This window comes from Diachasmimorpha longicaudata, chromosome 10 (genome assembly GCF_034640455.1).
Source record: "Diachasmimorpha longicaudata isolate KC_UGA_2023 chromosome 10, iyDiaLong2, whole genome shotgun sequence".
In the NCBI taxonomy this organism is placed as follows: domain Eukaryota; kingdom Metazoa; phylum Arthropoda; class Insecta; order Hymenoptera; family Braconidae; genus Diachasmimorpha; species Diachasmimorpha longicaudata.
This window is the reverse complement of record NC_087234.1, coordinates 5,171,783-5,189,875: the sequence shown is the minus strand read 5'-3', so window position 1 is coordinate 5,189,875 and position 18,093 is coordinate 5,171,783. Positions and strand designations below refer to the sequence as shown.

Here is an 18,093-nt window from a genome sequence, read left to right as displayed (position 1 = left end):
GGTTGGGTTTCGGCGAGTGTGTGTGTGATGCCTGTTGAATGACCGCTAGATCATAAACAATCATCCCATTGATTATTCTAATCGATTTCCTGGGAATAAATCTCATGATCCTGGAAGTTTCGTTAGAGTGGAAGTGAATAGAGCATGTGTGACTGAATCGAGGGTTATTACTGACGATTGCCAATTGAAATGGGTAAATTAGTCAAGATGACGTTGAGTTCCTGTCGGGGGAATGGATACCTGATAATTGGAGTGTGTTTAGGACTCAGCCTGAGTCTTTTTATGTCTCCAGTGGAGATAACCGAGGGAATCGACGCAAATCCATCCACAGATGAGGCCTGGTAATTAAACACTTATTCCAAAAAAATTTAAGTATTCATATTGCTCCTGAATAAATCATACCTTTCAGGTTCCCTGTGCCCTCCCAAGACCCCATCGACGAGTACGTTCCAAAGATAAACCTCGCTCAAAAACCAAAAATCCCTCAGAAAGTCCCCAAATCCCTGATTCGTCCGCGCTACTACTCCACCGAGCTTGGCATTCGAGAAAAGCTCTTCATCGCAGTATCCACCTCCCGCGAGCACCTCCACACCCGGGGCGTCGCCCTCAACAAAACCCTCGCCCACCTGGTTGACAAAATTCGGTACTTCATAACCATCCCCGAGGGAACAAAGCCCAACGTCAGCCTTCCTGGGATTGTCGGCTTCACCGACACCCGAGACATCCTCAAGCCCTTCCACATAATCAAGTACATCACTGATAACTACCTCGAGGAGTATGACTTCTACTTCATCGTCAATGACTCCAGCTATATCAACGGGAGATCCTTGAACCATCTCCTGGACAAAATTTCCGTCTCCAGGGACGTCTACCTGGGGCGTCCTCTGGAGAACGACCCCAGCTACTGCTCCCTCGACTCCGGAATTATTCTCTCCAACTCAATAATCCAAAAAATGAAAAACAACCTCGATTGGTGTGTCAAGAACACCTTCTCCAGCATGGACGACATCAACTTCGGAAGGTGTGTCGAACATTCCACGAAGCTAAAATGTTTGGATGTATCAGAAGACACTCAATTCGTCTCGTATGACTTTGGAAAAATTGCAGACGAAAAGCTGGAGAATTTTGACGGAAAAAAAATCCTTTTCGGGGGTGACCTCGAGAGGTTGAAGAACTCCGTGACTATTTCTTCAATTTTCGATCATTCGATGGTTTATAAACTTCACATACAATCGGCGATCGATAGAATCAGAGAGATCGAAATGGTAATCCAGGATATCGAGGGAGATTATGAGGGAATTGTAGATCTTTCTAAGAATTTTTCGGAGAGGGCCTGGCCAATAGGTACCCCTGGGGCCTCACGACCCACCGGAAGGTTCGACCTTACGCGATGGAACTATTTCAACGAGTCTCACGTATTCATGGAGACCGATCACGAGAACTCGAGGCCCTTGATCGGGAGTTCCAAAAGGGAGATCGAGGAGGTGTTGGATCTTCTGGGAGAGAGAATTCGGAAGGGCGAGGAGGGCTTGAGGGTGCAGAGGGTGGTGAATGGCTGGAGGAGGTTTGATGCGGCACGAGGTGTCGACTTCATCCTCGATGTTGATGTTGTCGATGCCAAGGGAGGGATCACCACGAAGAGATTCGAGGTGACGAAACCTCTCGGGAAGGCGGAGATTCTCTCAGTGCCTTACGTCACGGAGAACTCGAGGGTGAATCTGGTGGTGATCGTGGAGACCCAGGGGATCCATGAGGCGGGGGCTTTTATAGAAGACTATGTCAAGATATGTATGGAGAAGAGGGACAAGACGAGCCTCATGCTGGTACTGCTGTACGATCCGGAGAGCCCGTCCAAGGGGAGCGAGGATGTCTTCGCTGGAGTGAAGACAATGGCTGTAGGTGCCACCGACAGATTCAAGAAAGATGGGTTGAAGATCAGTTGGCTGTCGGTGAGGATGGGGGTGAGGACTGAGGAGGTTAGAGGCGATCCCATCGTCGGGGTTGGGATATTGGATTTGGTCAGCAGAAAGTTCAGCCCGGAGAGCCTTGTCATGGTGATGGAGATGGGAGCGGGGCTGAAGCCGGAGTTCTTGAACAGGGTGAGTCTAGAATTTCAGGTTTAGGATTACTGGAAACGATGGAGATCTCGGATTTTGTCGTGGGGAAGATCCACTTATTCCAAATTTGATTTTTTTTTGCATGGGAAGGGTTATTCTGGATTAATTCACTCCCTAGAGGCCAATAAAACGCCCAGACCCGAGAAAAGTATCGAAAAAAAAATTCATCTTTACCTAGCGGTGTTTCATGACCGGGATTTTGTATAATTGTTACACTACCTTTGACGAACTTCCGGGATGGAAATTTTACCGTTGCGATTTCCACGCGGTGACGTAAAATTTCGAGATTTCGATCTTATTCTGGCACCTCAATTTTTTTAACATGACAGTGTTCCTACGACAGGTACGAATGAACACGATTATGCAGTCCCAGATATTCAGTCCCATCCCCTTCACTGAGTACCACCCCGACATCGCCTACCCCGACAACGCCCAGCGTCCCCCGGAGGTAGACATCAACCGTAATTATGGCAGCTACGACCTCCACAATTTCGAGACAATTTCTTTCTACATAAAGGACTACCTGACTGTCCGGAAGAGCTCGGAGAAAGACATTCCCATGGTCCGCAACGACAAGGACATAATCTCCATCCTCAAACTATCCAAGAGCAATATCATCGATTCTCTTTTTGAATTATTCGTGGTCTACAGTGATCTGCACCCTCTCAGGGCTGTTGAACCAGCGCTGAAGGTCAGGTACAGCGAGATTGACTGCAGGGGTGCCAGAGTGGCGAGTGAATCTTCCAAGATCAGCTGTGAAACTAGGAAATACTCAATGCTGGCCCAGCGAGGGCAATTGGCGAAGCTGATCCTCGATTATCAGAATAGGAGTTGAAAATAATTTTTTCTGCACTGTAAGAATATTGGAGAAACTAATGGATGTGCAGACAAATAAACAAATACATTATTTATGACAAAAACTATTGCAAGATATTTTCTAGTTCACTAAAAGTACTGTAGGTTTAGGATAAAAAAATCAATCGTAAAATAATGCTGGGCAAGACCTTGCTTTATTCAAAGGTTTGAGCTGACAATTACACACTACGATATAAGAGAAGAATGAACGTTTCTTTTCATTAAAACGAACAGAAATAAAAACAAGATTGATGATAAAACGCCGAACACCCTAACTCAATTTAGCAAAAATATATATATATATAATTTTTCATAACGATTATCGTCTTTTGGCTATATAATCAACCGTCTTCAATCGTTTCCGTGAATTCATTTACATTCGATTACGGGAAAAATTAATCGCTATCTGATTCCGATTCAGATAATTGAAGATCATCGTTCAATAGATTATCTGGCATGGGCATCAGAATGGGATTTGGAGACGATGTATGTCCATTTGCATGTCCTGAAAATTAATGAAACATGATTAATAATTTTTCCAAATTAATTTAATTCATTGAAAAAATGAAAGTCTTGGGTTTCAAAGGCTTTTAACCATTTTAGACTTGTACTTACCATTGGCAGTCATGGGTCTGTGAGTTTCCTCGTCAGAATCACTATCAGAACTAGAGGAGCTTGAGCTACTGGAACTGGATTCACTGAGAACTCCAACTTGGTCCCTGGAGATAACAGTGGTTGTTCCAGTATCGAAATTGGGGGAGGGCTTTGAGGGGGGCGAGGCGGCTTTAGGGGGCTGAGCAGGGGCTGGGAAGTCCTCGAAGTCAGCACCGATCATAGGGAGACTCGGGTGAGTCGATGGCCCTACTGACTGTGCTGGAGAACTATTATTTACATTGGGAGGGCTCTTTCCATGATAAGGAGAGATTCCCTTGGGACTTGGTTGCTGAGTCTTGGGATGCAGTTGCACAGTGGGTTCCCTTTTCTTTCCGGTGGAGACTTTCGTTCTACTCGTGGATCTCCCATGAGTTGGGCTTCTCTTCGTCTCTACCGGAGTGTGCGGTCTACCCGAGGGATTTGTGCTATTGGACGTTGGCACTGCCAACAGTTGGGCTTTGGGTTCCACCCTCGTTTTCTTCACTTGTACATTGGAGGACAGCTTCTCCAGGGTGATTTCTCCAGTTATCCTGTCGATTATCAGAACGCATTCCTTGCTGTAAGGTCGCTGGGAGCCTTTGAACACTGTGTGGGGTATGCCTGCACCATCTAGGTGGGGCACTGTCACTGTCATCATGTGGTTGGAGCCAACCTCCACTGTCGCCATTTTTGATACATCCACAGAGGCTGGCTTGAAATCGTCTGGGGAGAATTGTTTTTATTGCAAAATAAAATTCAATGCTTCCTTAGGGAGAATGTCAAGTGGACCTGCTTTAAATTAAACCAGAAAGTAAACCGGAAAAAAATGTACTCACATTTTAGAGTATGAAAGGCAGTCCCTCGGTCGCCAGTGAAGGTGGGACCAAGCTTGAGCTCCCTGACCTCAGGCCCCAGGCCCAGTCTCTCCGCCATGTCCCTGCCGTACCCAGACGGCGATCCATTGCTGGCCATCGACTTCATCCCTCTAGAATCTCTAGGAAATGCTCAATCACACCACAGACTCAACCTCTCGACTCCACCTGGGGATCCATATGTTGCTCTTCAATGCCACCTAGAGGAGATCCTTTCTATCAGTACAATCTCCACGACAACCTGCAGCGTAACCTCTCTCTTTTCCGTGAAGCATGCCGAAGAAATTATCAAAAATATCTCCTCAATTAAATGAAGGAGTCAATCACCAGGCATTTAAGGTTAGGGGGCTCAAACGTCATCTTCCCCTCCCGCAGCCCAAGTAAACAATTATGTCGAATGATTTTTTTCTCAAAAATTGGCAGAAAACAAAAACCACGAATCTTGGAGTTGATCTCTTCATCAGTTCAATTGTTCACAAGAAAATATGTGAATTTCGAAATAATTGGGGAGAGAATTTCCATTATTCCTAGCTTTTGGGAATGCCAAATGATTTTTCATAGAAAAAAATGATATATTATGAATATTTCGAAACAGCAGTCACTTACGAATTACGAAAATGTCGAGTTGTGATAGTAAAATGTCCTCCAAAAATGTCTCGCAGCTGTCCACCCCTGGAGTGGCCAAGACCCTTGAAAGACTACAGAAAAATCTCCAGACTCTTCCCGGAAATGTTAATACTCTTCTCCAACCCTGAACAGCACGATGGATCCAACAATAGATTTAAATATGACATTGGATTGATGATTGAATGGTTAACAGCTGCTCGGGTAACTCGATACAACTATGGCACTTCGTTATTCACTTGAGTTTTTATCAGTAACTTTGACTTTCACCTAGGTTAAATGGCCTTGAGTCTCAGCGAATCGAGGGAATGGATGTGATACAATTTTTCTTCGGAAAATTTTTGATATCCAGATTTTTTTTTGCTCAGAGAATTCGATTCAGATGATTGAATACATCCCATTGACCCAATTTGACCGCACTGGTTTGGGTACTGAGGGTTCGAAGCACTTTGGAAATAAAAGACGCAGGACTGAAAACAGGGAATGGAAGGTGGTGACCTCTGGCGAGTGGACGCCGCGCGACAAGTCAGTCGGTAAGTTTTTTTTTCAAATTCATAGATTTTTCGTGGTACAATTTTGTTTCCCATTTTACTCAATTTCTTAGCCATTTTACTCATTTTTTAATTAACAATAATTATTACATTTTTCAATTGAGTTTTTTTATAATTTTCTGTTCGTGTTCGATTTTTAAAAAATCACTCGAGACGTTGCAACTGTTTGAGAAAAATTTCCCTATAAAAAAATTATTTGGTCGCCATTTTCCAAAAATTATTATCTAGTTACAAAAGCAAAGTCTTTTTCGCGCTTAGTCGTGGCAAATAAATCGATCTCTTCCCCCGGAGGATCGACACCCGGGCCGGAGACGACGATGTCACCTGGGGAACGTGAATCGGTTTTTCGAAACGTAGTTATTGCGAGCGTTACTTTTCGACAGGGGGTCGGGAAAATCGTGAATTTCGTGGCGCACAGCGTCGAGAAAATGGCGGTTGTATCGGTGACCGGTTCGCGCTAAGAAACTGTTTTCTCGTTCTCTTCGTGCAAACATCGTTTAGTGCTGTTAAGTGTTTAGTTTTTTCACCAAATACCCATAATCTTCTGTCTATCGCCACTTCTTCGTCAGCACAAGGTAAAAGAACCCCCGCCTCAAAAAATCATCCTCATAAAAATCATCTCTCGATCACAGTCTCATTTATTTGCAGGAACTGGGCGAACATTGGCGAGAGGAAGGGTGAGTGATAGCATTATTAAGTTATACCCAGACGATGCGAGGACATTGATCAAGGTACACAGGTATGAACATATTTGCTGGCTCCTAGATTCCTCTAAATCGAATCTAAATGCAAAAATATCCTCCGGAGGAATTTCACTGCTGACGAAAAACCCATTCGAGAGAGGAATAAAATCTCTTCTCCTAGTTTGCACCCATTAAACCCCTACTTGATCGATTAATCAAGACAAATACTCAATTCAGATAGTTTTTGCAAACTTGACGATCGAACCCTAACATAACCAAAGTCTTTTTAATCACGAAGAACTGCCTCCAAGTCTAAAAAATATCTCTGTCGAATTTCGGTGATTTCAGCTGCATCTCGTGACATGTGATATAATGAATAAAAATCCCAAAGCACTTGCTCAAAAATGTGCGTAGGCCCAGTCCGATGACCCTGGTCTAAGTGGCCAAAAAAACTACGTAAGGCCAGAGTGACTAAAAACATTTGACCGTAACGATCACCTCTGACTTGCATAGATTGATCCATCATCATTGTCTTGTCTGGCTGTCGTCTCGCCAATTCATTTGACTCCATTCGGGGCAAATATTGACTTTTCTTGGAACTACTCCGCTATTTCCATACTCCACAAACAAATTGTTCTTTTTTTCTGATTGCCTCCTCTTCCCCTCCCCCTCGCCCCTGTCATTCTTTCTCTCTTGTTCCTCGCGAAATTCGTCTTTCGACTGGGGGTAAATTGCGACCCGATGCGACCACTTAGTTGGCATGTTATTAATGGTACAGTCTAGCCGTGCTGACTGCCCTTTTTTTGATTGAATGCGGATGTGCGTGCAAAAGTTAACGTCTCTCTCCCTTTTGGTGGACGTCTCATGTGGGCTCTGATATCGCTTTGCGGTGGAGGTTACGGTACGATGAAACGACGTCTAGGTATTATTCAGGGAGGGGGTTTTCAGGGGTTGAATGGGCTTCACGAATTGTTGAGATTGGTATCGCTCGGCGGATGGAGAAATTTTTTTTTCAACTTCTTATCAAAGGAGAAAATTTACTTCACTGAACTTCCCGCGCAATTAAAGTTTTTGAAGTTTTCTTCTCTTTTATAAATTGCCCACCAGAAACGAATGAAAAAATAGGAAATATGACGTGAAAAAAAGTTCATTTTGCAGGAACCGAATGAGGCGAGCTGGGGGTGAGATGATGGAGATCAATAATTTTAAGAAGTGTTCGAAAATGCGAGGTGGAGGTGCCGCCATGTTTGAAGAGCTTTGCATCAGAGGGAGGGGCGTAATGGCGGCCACACCTGTCTACCGCCTCGGGTTTTTAAGGACTTCTTAAAATTATTTGTGCCCTTCCAATCAGCTCTAATTCGCTGCTTTCGACTCCTGGAGAGTGAACAAATATTTGAAACTATTCGGCCAATAATTTTTGTTTCGAAGAATTGTTTTGTTTTCCCCTCGCGTGATTCACAGCTGTTATTATCTGCCCAGTAAATGTTCGTTGGCTAACGTCAGGGACATAAGAGCTGACTCGGCTATTTAATATGTCCCTAAACCCCTCCTCTCCCCCGGATTCACCTGTCCCTCTACCCACCCACTCTGTAATTCCTCATCCACGCACAGTTGAGGAGGTAGAAAAGGGAGTAGAGCATTTACGGGGTTACTAAAGTTTTTTGTATGGCCTCCCTGCAGCCCTAAGCGCACGGTAAGATAACCCTCAGACACGCATCCCCCATTATTGCCTTGTGCGTATGCACTTTTTTTTTCTTCCTTGCCTTCACCGCTGATGGTGCGTGTGCGATGCAGCCCTATGCAGTGAAGGTGAAGGGGGCATCGGGTAACACGGGCAATGCTTGTCAGACCCTCAATTCGGTTTTTTTTTTGCGATGGAGATAATACTTATTTCATGGAGGAGAAAATTGCAATTATTGTTTATTTTCGCAATGAAAATAAAATGGCAGTCTAATGTGGAAATCATTTTTATTTTGAAATAGGAAAAATTCTGCATTTTCTAGTTCAGAAAGAATATTCTGTTGTGTTCTAGAAGATGTTTGTCTTCGCATAAAATTACACTTCATGACAGGTCGTCATGCAGTGACTCGTATGAAGTATCCTTTATTAAAAATCCTACATAATTACCATTCAATGGATTTTAAATTTCAAATTGTGGGAAATAATGAGTTCGTTCTCCATTAAAAACTGCATACTTCACATTGGCATTTTTGTCTTCACCTTCCACATAACCGTCCCCTCCAAATGACAAAGTGCGTTCTCAAAATACACGAGACACATCGACTCCCAAAAATACCGCGATTTCCATTTTTTTTAACTCGCGAAAATCTAAAAAAAAAGTTCCACAAATTCTCCGACATATTGCACATAACAGTCCTTCAATACTTTCTATTTTTGCCCCAGACTGGGAAAAAGTGAAATAAAAAATAGAAGTCCTCTCGTCATTGATTTAAAATTTGAGAGAAAAAGCCATTTCAACATTTTATTATGAAATAAAATGCAGTCAATTGCACATGTGCACGGTCCCGATTAAATATAATCGTGACGTAAGTGACCAAAACTCAAAGTTCATCGCATTGGGAAGATTGGATAAAAAAAAAATCATGCTCACGATAATATTTTCTCAAAAACCCTTTTTATTTATGAAATAAATATTCACTTGTGTTATTATCTACATCATTCCCGTCTTATCATCAGGATATCCGAGAAAATTACGTTTACAGCATTAACCCTAATTTCTTCACGAGCGTAAAATACCCTTAAAATTATTTGCGCACATTAATATCGTTAAAGTAGAATAATATCTGGATGCGTGATCCTAGCGTTAAAAAACATATTTATAAATAAACATTCACAATAAATGTGTCGAGTGAAAATAAAAGAGAGAGAGAACAAATGATGAATGCGCATTGGGTTGATAATCTATTCTATACAGTCTATAAGAGGACTTAGGTGTATCATAATTTAATGCTATATTATGATTAATCGATTCGTTTAGGTATTAGTTACGATTGTTACATCGAAATAATGGAGATATATTTATGAGGAGAAATATTTTGCGGTGAGAATATTGAGAATTTGACAATCAATTCATATCTTCCAGGGATTATTATTCGAGAATATTATTTTGGGTCGACATTGATTTGAAAAATATTTTCGGAGTATTAATATTCACTACGAAATAAAGAAATATCGGATATATTATTCAACATTAATTCGGCTAATATTTTTTCCGAACAAATATCAATACTTTGGGGGGAAAAAATATTAATATTTTTGTTTCAATAAGATCTGGAATACTGATTTGAGCTTAATTATATCTCCAGGAATATTCTCTCATAGAATAGCGATCGCTAACTGAATAAAAAATTAATATTCCCACCTCACCACCACTTCTCCCATGAAATACTAGAAAAACATTATTTTTCCACTCGAAATATAAACGATGACATCAATATTCAATCTCAAAATATGTTTTTCTCCAGTTAATGGCCGTAGACAGCATCTGCGCATTGTTGAAAGGCACTACTTGGTTGATTCACTCGATGGATAATTAATTAAACCGCTCGACCAATAATTCGTATACATATTTCATTAGCCCTCCGGCAGTGCTTGACCATTGTATCATTAGTTAGTTCATAATGTATATATCACAGCTGAAGGATGCCGATGATATTGCATCGTTATAGCTATTTGTTTGCTTTTTTTTCAATTAAAAAAAAAATGATGAAATACGTTGGGTTGATTAATTGACGGTGCACTGATTCTTCTAGTATTCTTTAAACGAGGAAACACTAGGATTAAATTGCTATTATCTTTAAGTATTATATAATTAGTAGGTATAGTTGATAATCGTGCCTCCCAGTCTCATACAATTTTTTATTATAATTTCTCTTCCCCAAGATGTGTTCGAGGGGTTATCGCTTTCTTTCTCCGAATTTATCAATTTTAATCGACGAAATGGGAATAAATGAATTGTGGAGGGGATTCAATTGTCGATTGCGGGAGGGAGAAAAAATTATCGGCAGGGGCAATAGGTCGTCAAGGCACGATTAGGATTTTTCTTTGTGATTATTCGAATATTTAAAAAATAACTGAATTGTTCTTTTTTCTTCTCAATTTCAATTGAGGATATCCAAGTGCTTTGATTATTTTTTTATGGATCAAATGATGTTCTACTTTTGCTGTCTGACATTGGAGCTTTAATTTGCCTGACTTATTTATTTATGAAGGATTTTTTTTTTAATCACGAGGTGCTAAAAAGGCCATTCAAGTGACAAGCAATATTCATAATTTATTTCCAAACTTTTCGTACGAAATTCAACCGGAAATGATACTTGGCTATCCTCAATTGGATTTTAGCATAAATTTTAGTTTTTCCATAAAAAATATGAATTATTTACTCGAAAGGACAAGAAGTTGAGACATGAGTGCTTGTGTTCACGCTAAAGATGAGGAAATCAATGTTGAAATTTGTAGATCTTCACATGTAGAATGTATAATGCATAAAAAAAATAACGAAATGATGAATTATGAGGGTGGAAGGGGATCGTATGGATAAGGCTATGAGCAGCCACAACGTTCGACAACCATTCCCGGTAGTCTTGTAAAAACAATTTGATACTCATTGTCGAAGTACAGCATTGTTATTTCGGAGAGTTTTCTCGGTGCACAGCAGGGACCTGTGTTATTAGGTGGCTCGGCTAGGCTCACTATGTGAGTATTTGGATAAACTGGAAGAAATGCCATGGGGCAATCACCCGAGCAGTAATTTGCATCGTATCTGGAAGCAAAAAGAGAGGGAAGTTTGATAATTGTTGGTGAATTGAGTCAATTACTGACGGGTCCCATCGGAAATTGATTATTTAAAGTTCAATATGAAAGCCCTTTTGTGGGGATTATTTCCGGAGTGGCGAGGCAATTGAATTTTGATAAGGAAATTTGTTTTTTAATTATGGGGAAATATGAGTTTTGAGAGGGGAATTGTCGCTGGCGAATGGGAATCCTCCGACAATTTCGACTGTTTGATCCTCAGGGACCTCGTGAACCTGAGGCCCCTCTGAGGGGCCTCTTACCACCGTGAGGCTTCCAAAGGTCCATACCTGGCCCTCATGAGGCTCGTAACCTTGAATCTCTCTGAACGATCATTGAGAATTCTGGTCTTGAATGATCCTCATGAACCTCACAGCCCTCAGGACTCTCGGGTAATCCCCCAAATAGCACAAAATATCAATAAGTTCACTCACTTTTTGGGTGCAATGATCCAGTCCCATCCGAACTTTTCAAAATCAACTGTCAGCTTATATCGACAGCATCTTGTCTCCTGGGTGGCCTCATCACAATTCAGTCCAACACTTCTCTTGATTCTAGCTCCACGTCTTGACTCCAACTCCTGCGTTTGCACCTCAAGATATGGGGCAAACTCAGCTCCAGGGTTGGTCTCCACTATCCACGAGTGCCTCCTATCGCTCTTGCCACTCGTGATCTTCAGAGCAACACCCAAATTGTCTCGTGGATGCTTGAACCACTCGGCGACCATTCGCCTGAGTTCAATGGTCACCCAGGTGCCACGTTTACCCACAGGTCGCATGTGCTTTGTCGTCAGAGGTGGCCCCAGCAGGGGAGTTCCATTATCAGATGTACCTCGGAGGATTCTCTGCAGTGTTATCGTCACTGGACCCCTCGGGCTCTCCTCATCATCCTCTAGGATCTCGTCCTCCTCCTTGGAGTCGTCATCCAGGGTGTCCTCGTCTCTTCGGGTTCCCCATATCCACAGCGAGAGCTCCGCTCGCGTCACTCGGTGCTGGATCACTTTGTCCGAGAATTTGAAGTAGATTACGTCGAGACTGCCTTTAGAATGCCTCAGCTTTTGATCTGAAAATTTTGGAAAATTGTCGAATTTTATTTTCTCCGGTTTTTATCCCCAAATGGTCAAGGACTAGAGTCTTGCCAGCGTTCAGGCTCTCACAGGTTTCATAATTAAATTGAATTTCGTCGATTGTACGAATTTTCCAATTGAAAATTATGAAAATACGATTCTTAACTCGACATAAAAAGCGTCAAATCATTAGAATTACTAATTATGAAATTGGATCGCTCTTGAAGACGACGGATTTTTTAAACAAATCGATAATGTCCCTGGTGGAGTAAATCTAGTGCAACAATGTAGAGTATCGCCTCCTCTTTACGTGCATTTTAAATTTACATTGTAACTATTCACCACCACTGAACCACAATGTCACATGAGTGTTATCGACAGGAGCACAAGTCATGACAAATGACATTTTCCAGTGATTTATTACATAATCTTATATAGATTGTTTTTCACAAATCCGCAGTGGCATCGAAATTGAATTTTACTGAAACTCTCATCTTTAAAATTTCACTTGGAAATTTCCTCGGAGTAACTTTCGACCTCGCATCGATAAATCTTCTTTTTGATTTTATAACCCTATTTACTTCTCGTTAGATCGACTTTATGATTGAATCGGGGGCATTGGTCGGTTGTATCACGATGTTTCTCAGGTCCGTTGGAGGTAACACGCTTCCATGAAGGGTAAAGGCCGGCCAAATCGTTACCGTTACGTATAGTTTTTTGCCCCGAACTCATCCACTAAAGTGGATCTTGACAACTTGGCCTCAACCGTTTCAAACATCGATTAAGGATCGATAAAACATGTTCACATTTTTGTAACAAGTTGTCGGTAACGAGTGACACGATTTATCGGAAAGAAAACAATTATTTGACAATTATAGAGATGGTGATTTTAATTACGAGTATTTTTTATAAATTATTTATGACCAATCGATTTTTTTATTGTGAGAAACTTTTGTTCGAAACCGTGACCGATTTATGTAGATTTTTTTGCCTTAAATTTTGGTAGTTTTCATTTGGTAAATTCCAACAAATTTCGGTTTTGCTTTTTGTCTAAGAGGCAGTCCCATTAATTTTGGCAACAGTGTATGCTGACCATTTGTCAACGTGAATTTATATCGCTTCTTTGTTGCATTCTTGGCACTGGTTACTACACATGTTTCAATTATTGCAACTTGTTATTTATCATTTTAGCACCTGATGGGATAAATAAGAGACTAAATGATACAATATTTATTTGGAGCTTTATATAAATTTTCAGTTGCACTCAATTGCGAAATTATTCTCTCGTAATGCATAGGATGAAATAAAAAATTGTACATTTAAAATCGAATGATGAGGGTAAATGACGCAAACGTGTACGTGTTGCTTGGAAAATTTCAAAGCCCAGTAGGTTTTGTTTTATTATTCCTTAACATCCTCTTATGCTTATGGAGTACTGTATGACTTCCTCAAAGGGTTACACCCTCTTTTTACTCGCCGTTAAAATGCAGTTAGTTCGCGTGACGGTTTCCAGTAGAAACGGCAGCAAATGATTTGACAATATAACTCAACAGTAAATCTTGGAGTGATAATCGCATTTGGGTCGCACGCTTGTACCCCATCCCCTTTCCTTCGTTTTCATTATTTTCCGGGGGAATTTATTTTTCCCAGGGTGGGGCTAAAAGTCCTCATTAGCTTCTACGTTATCAAGAATTCCGAAATTTCATGATTAGTTAGGACCGCCCGCAAGATGCACTTTGAAGAAATGATCGAGCTCTGAAGAAAATTTTAAAAATTTCTCGGTTCTTCGGGAATGAAATTTCGGAATCGCATTTCAGGTGACAAAATTTTTGGCAATTTTAGGGTGGCTATTATATGGTAGAGATTTTGAAAAAGACAGCAGGAAGATTTTGCCTAAAATTTGAACTATACCGTAGGGCAAAATATTGGCAATTTTATGAATTGTTGACTAACATTTTTCTAAGAGAGACATTAAGCTTGATTTGAGGGGGGTAAACTTATGAATTTTCATACTGAGGAGGTGTACATTTTGTAAAAATTCTCAGAGCATTTTTTAAATATTAGAAATGAAGTGTCCATTAGAGTGCAGCGTTTTTTGCCAATGAGCGATGAAAAATTAAAAACCTCTCCCCAAAAAATCGATCTTTTCACCGTCAATTTGATAATTTTTCTCCATGTTTTTGGTGGTTGGCGTGTAAAGTTGAAAATACGGGTTATACAGACTGTTCAAAGCCTGTTATTACGTGTAGCTAAGATATAAGTTAATTTGACGGTCGTTAAAGGTACGGACCGCCCGGTTCCGACGGTAATAATACTGTCGGCGCTATCAATTCGCATCATTATACCATCAATTCCCCTGTAATACTGTTCCCTTTTAGTTTTTATACGAAATTTTTTTTACCAAATCCACCCCTCTTTACATATAACCCGGGGCCACCGCTAAAACGATGGATCGTAAAAGCGAATATCGTGGCAACTGATAATAGATTAATTCTCGTCGGGACAACTGGAAAAAACAATGAATTCTCTACAGAAAATATTTTTTTTGTTTAAAAAAATTTCGGAAAATTTTGTTTTACTCCAGTCTCACGTCATTTCATCGTTGAAATTTGCGGATAAATTAATGGTAATTGTGAACTTCAGCTCAATAATGAAATTTTCTTCTGAAAAGGGAGAAAATAATGAAAGTTCTCTTATCGCGATTATTTCACTGAAAAAAACGGCCAATTTATTATTTTTTTTGACTGAAAATTTCTCCCACCGTCCGATGATCCACAGCCCATCAATCTGTCTCTCTACTTTCCCATGTTCAACCTTCGCACGATTAATTCTCCCCACCCCACCCCACCCCGCCCTCGTCCGCCAGACCCTATCCTAGAATACCGCGCCTCGACGTTTTTTTTTTTATTTTCGTCGCATCCCCACCCCCTCGCACGTCAATTCTCCGGTGAGCGAACTTGAAACATTTGGTCTGTTGACGTCTGAGCCCCGTCTGGCCGATAACGAGCGACGATGGGCCTGACCTAGGCACTTTTTACCACTCATGACCTTGATCTTGCCATGATGAGCGGTGTCGGTGACTCGGGGAAAAATAGTACCTCGTGCCAAAATTTGAAAAATCCCTAATTATGACGACTGATCGATCTACCACTAAAATAATCGTCAAGACCGTATGGCAATCGCTACAGCAAAAAATTTCATGACAAAAAAAATGAAATCGTGAAAATAAAAGTCTCATAAAAAAATAAATTGTGGAAGAAATCACTTTCAATATTCAAATCGACAATACGGACGAGAGAAAATAATGAAACGGGTAATAAATAACACGCGAGGCTATTAAAAAATCAAACCAAGTGCAGTTGCACATTGACTTTTTTTCTGTTAACTTCTTTATTATTATTATTTTTTTTTTGTGATCCACACACGACCGCAAGCGTGACCATATTATTTTTACGAGAGGCACGTCTCGCGTGTCTCGCTTATCCAGGAATAGAGTAATTGGTTTTAGCGAAAAAGGAAAATAAAAGCATGAGGAGCATAATAAAAAATAATAATAAATAAACAACGAAATGGTGAAAAAAAGCAATTGTATCAGAAAATTGACAAGAAATAATAGGAATGGGAGGAGAGTGACTGTAGCATGGCTGAATGAGTGAAATTGTTTTTTTTTTATTTCCTTTAACGAGAAAAGGGTGGCGTTGCCAGCGATAAACCGTCTATTTTTGGGGCGACCGTATGTACACGAAATAAACGCGAACGCATACTGCAAAGACAGAGAGGGAATGTGACTGAGACAGACGAGACGTTAATGCACTTTGAGTTCACCGATTTTGTCTCAATCATCATTATCATCGCTCGTGAGAAGAAAAAAAGATAATCAGTCGATGAAAATTGAATGAAGTCAGTGAAATCATTGTTACATTTTTTAATTTTTCGTGTGAAGTGAGTCTTAGTGATTTTGGACTACCCCGACAATTTTTTATTGCAATCTGAGCAATGGATCCAGATTATATCGTTTAGATTTCCTGCTAAATTTACGTCTCAACGCGAATTTATAAATTTATGAATGAAAAGAATTAGGTCGATGAGAATTTTTATGTGGGCGTAAATTATCATCTGTGAATTCATTGAGAGCCTAAATTCGCGTCTGTATGTTTAGGCATCAACGTAAGACGGGACCTGGTTAAAGCCAACATCCGAATCCTCGCTGGGCAATTTTGTCTCGAGAACAATTAATGTCAGTACGTGAATTTTAATACCGTAAATTCCTATCGGGACCAGGATTTTAGTCCCGGCCATGATTTTGGAATTGCGGGCCTTCTCAGACCCAACTAATGTCTAAAATAAATGTTAGAAAAAATTGTCGAGCTTAAAATACTCACGAGGTTGTGCAAGTGCAAAGACACTCTCAGTTTTAGCTGAAAATTCATCAATCTCCTCATGATGTGTAATACCAGGCTCAACACTTGACGGCTGATCAGCCTGCATTCCATACATGTCCATTAACTTTGATATAGGCGGTATTCTTGGTAGTGCACGTCCCGTCATATTGGGTGCCTGCTTAAGTCCAAGTTTATTAAGTATCTGTTCCTTAATAGCTTCTAAACTCATAGCCCTTATCTCCTCGTGCATTCGGCACGCATTGCAACCGCCATTTGGACTATTAGCCATAGCCATACTGGCCCATGTAACAACTCTCGACGGTGGCAAATCAAAGGCCCCGAGGACAACCAACAAGAGAAAGAGCCCCCTCGTAATCATTTTATGCCAAGGCCAGGGCCTCGTTTTTTTTCCTCAATTTTTTTTCCCCCCTTTTAATTGCAATTTGGAAAAATTTCAAGTTTCGGCAATTGTTTATCGTTTAGTCTCGTTCCTCAGTTTGTGAACCTCACTTGGGTGTCACTTGATCCTCGATTCTTCATCCACCAAGGGGGTAACATCATTACTCGAGTCAATAATCCAGATAATATGATACTCTTATTCTGGTTGTACTCTTGCTACTGCTCCCGTTACTTTTTTTCGATTTATCCGAGAGAGTTTGACGGCTATTGCCGGGCATTATCAGACGATTTCTATTAAACATATTCCACACAGTGTTTTATTTAAAATTACTCGTTATCTTATCAAGTTTTCATCTCACAAAATTTACACTTTTTCACTGATGACAAATCACTGAGTCTCAATAATCCATTCTCGGTAAATAATATCTGATCCTCCTGATCCTTGCGAATATAGTTGATCACAAAAAAAAAAATTTGCGCGATTTTTTTTTCGACATTTTTCAAAAAATTTCAAACAATTTTTTTTCCCCTCTGTCTCTCTCTCTCTCTCTTTCTCTCTTCGGTGATTCCTCTGACCCTTGTGCAGCGTCAATTATTGGGAGATGCTGAGAGCTTGGTTGCCTGTCAAGCACTGAGTCAGTTGTTCGTCCTCACTGCATATATGTTGGAGGAGGCCAAACCGTAACGCCACACAACTCCTCCTCTTTCTACTCTTCTGTATCTTACGCATTCGCATGTAGGGGCCAACGCCGGCACTCGTGTGTGCACCTCCACCCCATTGCCTCCCTCTCTCCCACCCCAGCCTCCCCATACCGCATCCCCCCCTTTCCCTCCCTCTTCTCATCCTCCTCCTCCTCCCCCTTTCGCTCGTTAACTATACCACCCATTTTGCGAATGACCGTACGTGTCCGACGCTTTTACGATACTGTTTCGCACTCGGTTATTCTCCCCTTCGTTTCAAGGGGTTTTTTTTGCCAATGGATTTTTTTTTGTGACACACCCCTAGGGTTTATTTACCTCAAATTTTTTTTTTCGAGCCGAAATTGCGGAATTCGTGCTCAGAAGTCAATTTCAGGCGGAGTCAGGCGAAATCAACAAT

General features: G+C 40.9%; 3 protein-coding genes across 4 annotated transcripts; 1 reads left to right on the top strand and 2 right to left on the bottom strand.

Moving 5' to 3' along the window:
* The first annotated feature begins 34 nt into the window (after positions 1 to 34).
* On the top strand, positions 35 to 3,037 carry Chpf (Chondroitin polymerizing factor). The gene is made up of 3 exons (XM_064129702.1): positions 35 to 341; positions 410 to 2,099; positions 2,461 to 3,037. Exons 1-3 carry the CDS (start codon positions 190 to 192, stop codon positions 2,950 to 2,952), a joined length of 2,334 nt encoding a protein of 777 aa, XP_063985772.1. The 5' UTR covers positions 35 to 189; the 3' UTR covers positions 2,953 to 3,037.
* A 68-nt stretch (positions 3,038 to 3,105) lies between these two features.
* Positions 3,106 to 5,557, bottom strand: LOC135166945 (ell-associated factor Eaf). 2 transcript variants are annotated; one of them, XM_064129710.1, is made up of 4 exons: positions 5,084 to 5,557; positions 4,442 to 4,736; positions 3,588 to 4,328; positions 3,106 to 3,477 (listed from the first exon to the last, which is right to left on the bottom strand). In XM_064129710.1, exons 2-4 carry the CDS (start codon positions 4,584 to 4,586, stop codon positions 3,368 to 3,370), a joined length of 996 nt encoding a protein of 331 aa, XP_063985780.1. In that variant the 5' UTR covers positions 4,587 to 4,736; positions 5,084 to 5,557; the 3' UTR covers positions 3,106 to 3,367. The 2 variants fall into 2 exon arrangements, with proteins under 2 accessions (XP_063985780.1, XP_063985779.1); XM_064129709.1 differs by having other exon boundaries at positions 4,442 to 4,677.
* Positions 5,558 to 8,934: 3,377 nt separating this feature from the next.
* On the bottom strand, positions 8,935 to 17,689 carry LOC135167080 (growth/differentiation factor 8). The gene is made up of 3 exons (XM_064129938.1): positions 16,596 to 17,689; positions 11,582 to 12,209; positions 8,935 to 11,118 (listed from the first exon to the last, which is right to left on the bottom strand). Exons 1-3 carry the CDS (start codon positions 16,972 to 16,974, stop codon positions 10,899 to 10,901), a joined length of 1,227 nt encoding a protein of 408 aa, XP_063986008.1. The 5' UTR covers positions 16,975 to 17,689; the 3' UTR covers positions 8,935 to 10,898.
* Positions 17,690 to 18,093: the final 404 nt, after the last annotated feature.

Excerpts from the sequence above, each read along its gene's own strand:
- Chpf (XM_064129702.1), top strand. The coding sequence starts at position 190 with ATGGGTAAATTAGTCAAGATGACGTTGAGTTCCTGTCGGGGGAATGGA. Across the intron at positions 342-409 it reads CCATCCACAGATGAGGCCTG|GTTCCCTGTGCCCTCCCAAG; the intron begins GTAATTAAACAC and ends CATACCTTTCAG. Across the intron at positions 2,100-2,460 it reads AGCCGGAGTTCTTGAACAGG|GTACGAATGAACACGATTAT; the intron begins GTGAGTCTAGAA and ends TTCCTACGACAG.
- LOC135166945 (XM_064129710.1), bottom strand. The coding sequence starts at position 4,586 with ATGAAGTCGATGGCCAGCAATGGATCGCCGTCTGGGTACGGCAGGGAC. Across the intron at positions 4,329-4,441 it reads TGCCTTTCATACTCTAAAAT|ACGATTTCAAGCCAGCCTCT; the intron begins GTGAGTACATTT and ends AATTCTCCCCAG. Across the intron at positions 3,478-3,587 it reads CAGACCCATGACTGCCAATG|GACATGCAAATGGACATACA; the intron begins GTAAGTACAAGT and ends ATTAATTTTCAG.
- LOC135167080 (XM_064129938.1), bottom strand. The coding sequence starts at position 16,974 with ATGATTACGAGGGGGCTCTTTCTCTTGTTGGTTGTCCTCGGGGCCTTT. Across the intron at positions 12,210-16,595 it reads CTTTGCACTTGCACAACCTC|ATCAAAAGCTGAGGCATTCT; the intron begins GTGAGTATTTTA and ends CAAAATTTTCAG. Across the intron at positions 11,119-11,581 it reads TGGATCATTGCACCCAAAAA|ATACGATGCAAATTACTGCT; the intron begins GTGAGTGAACTT and ends TTTTGCTTCCAG.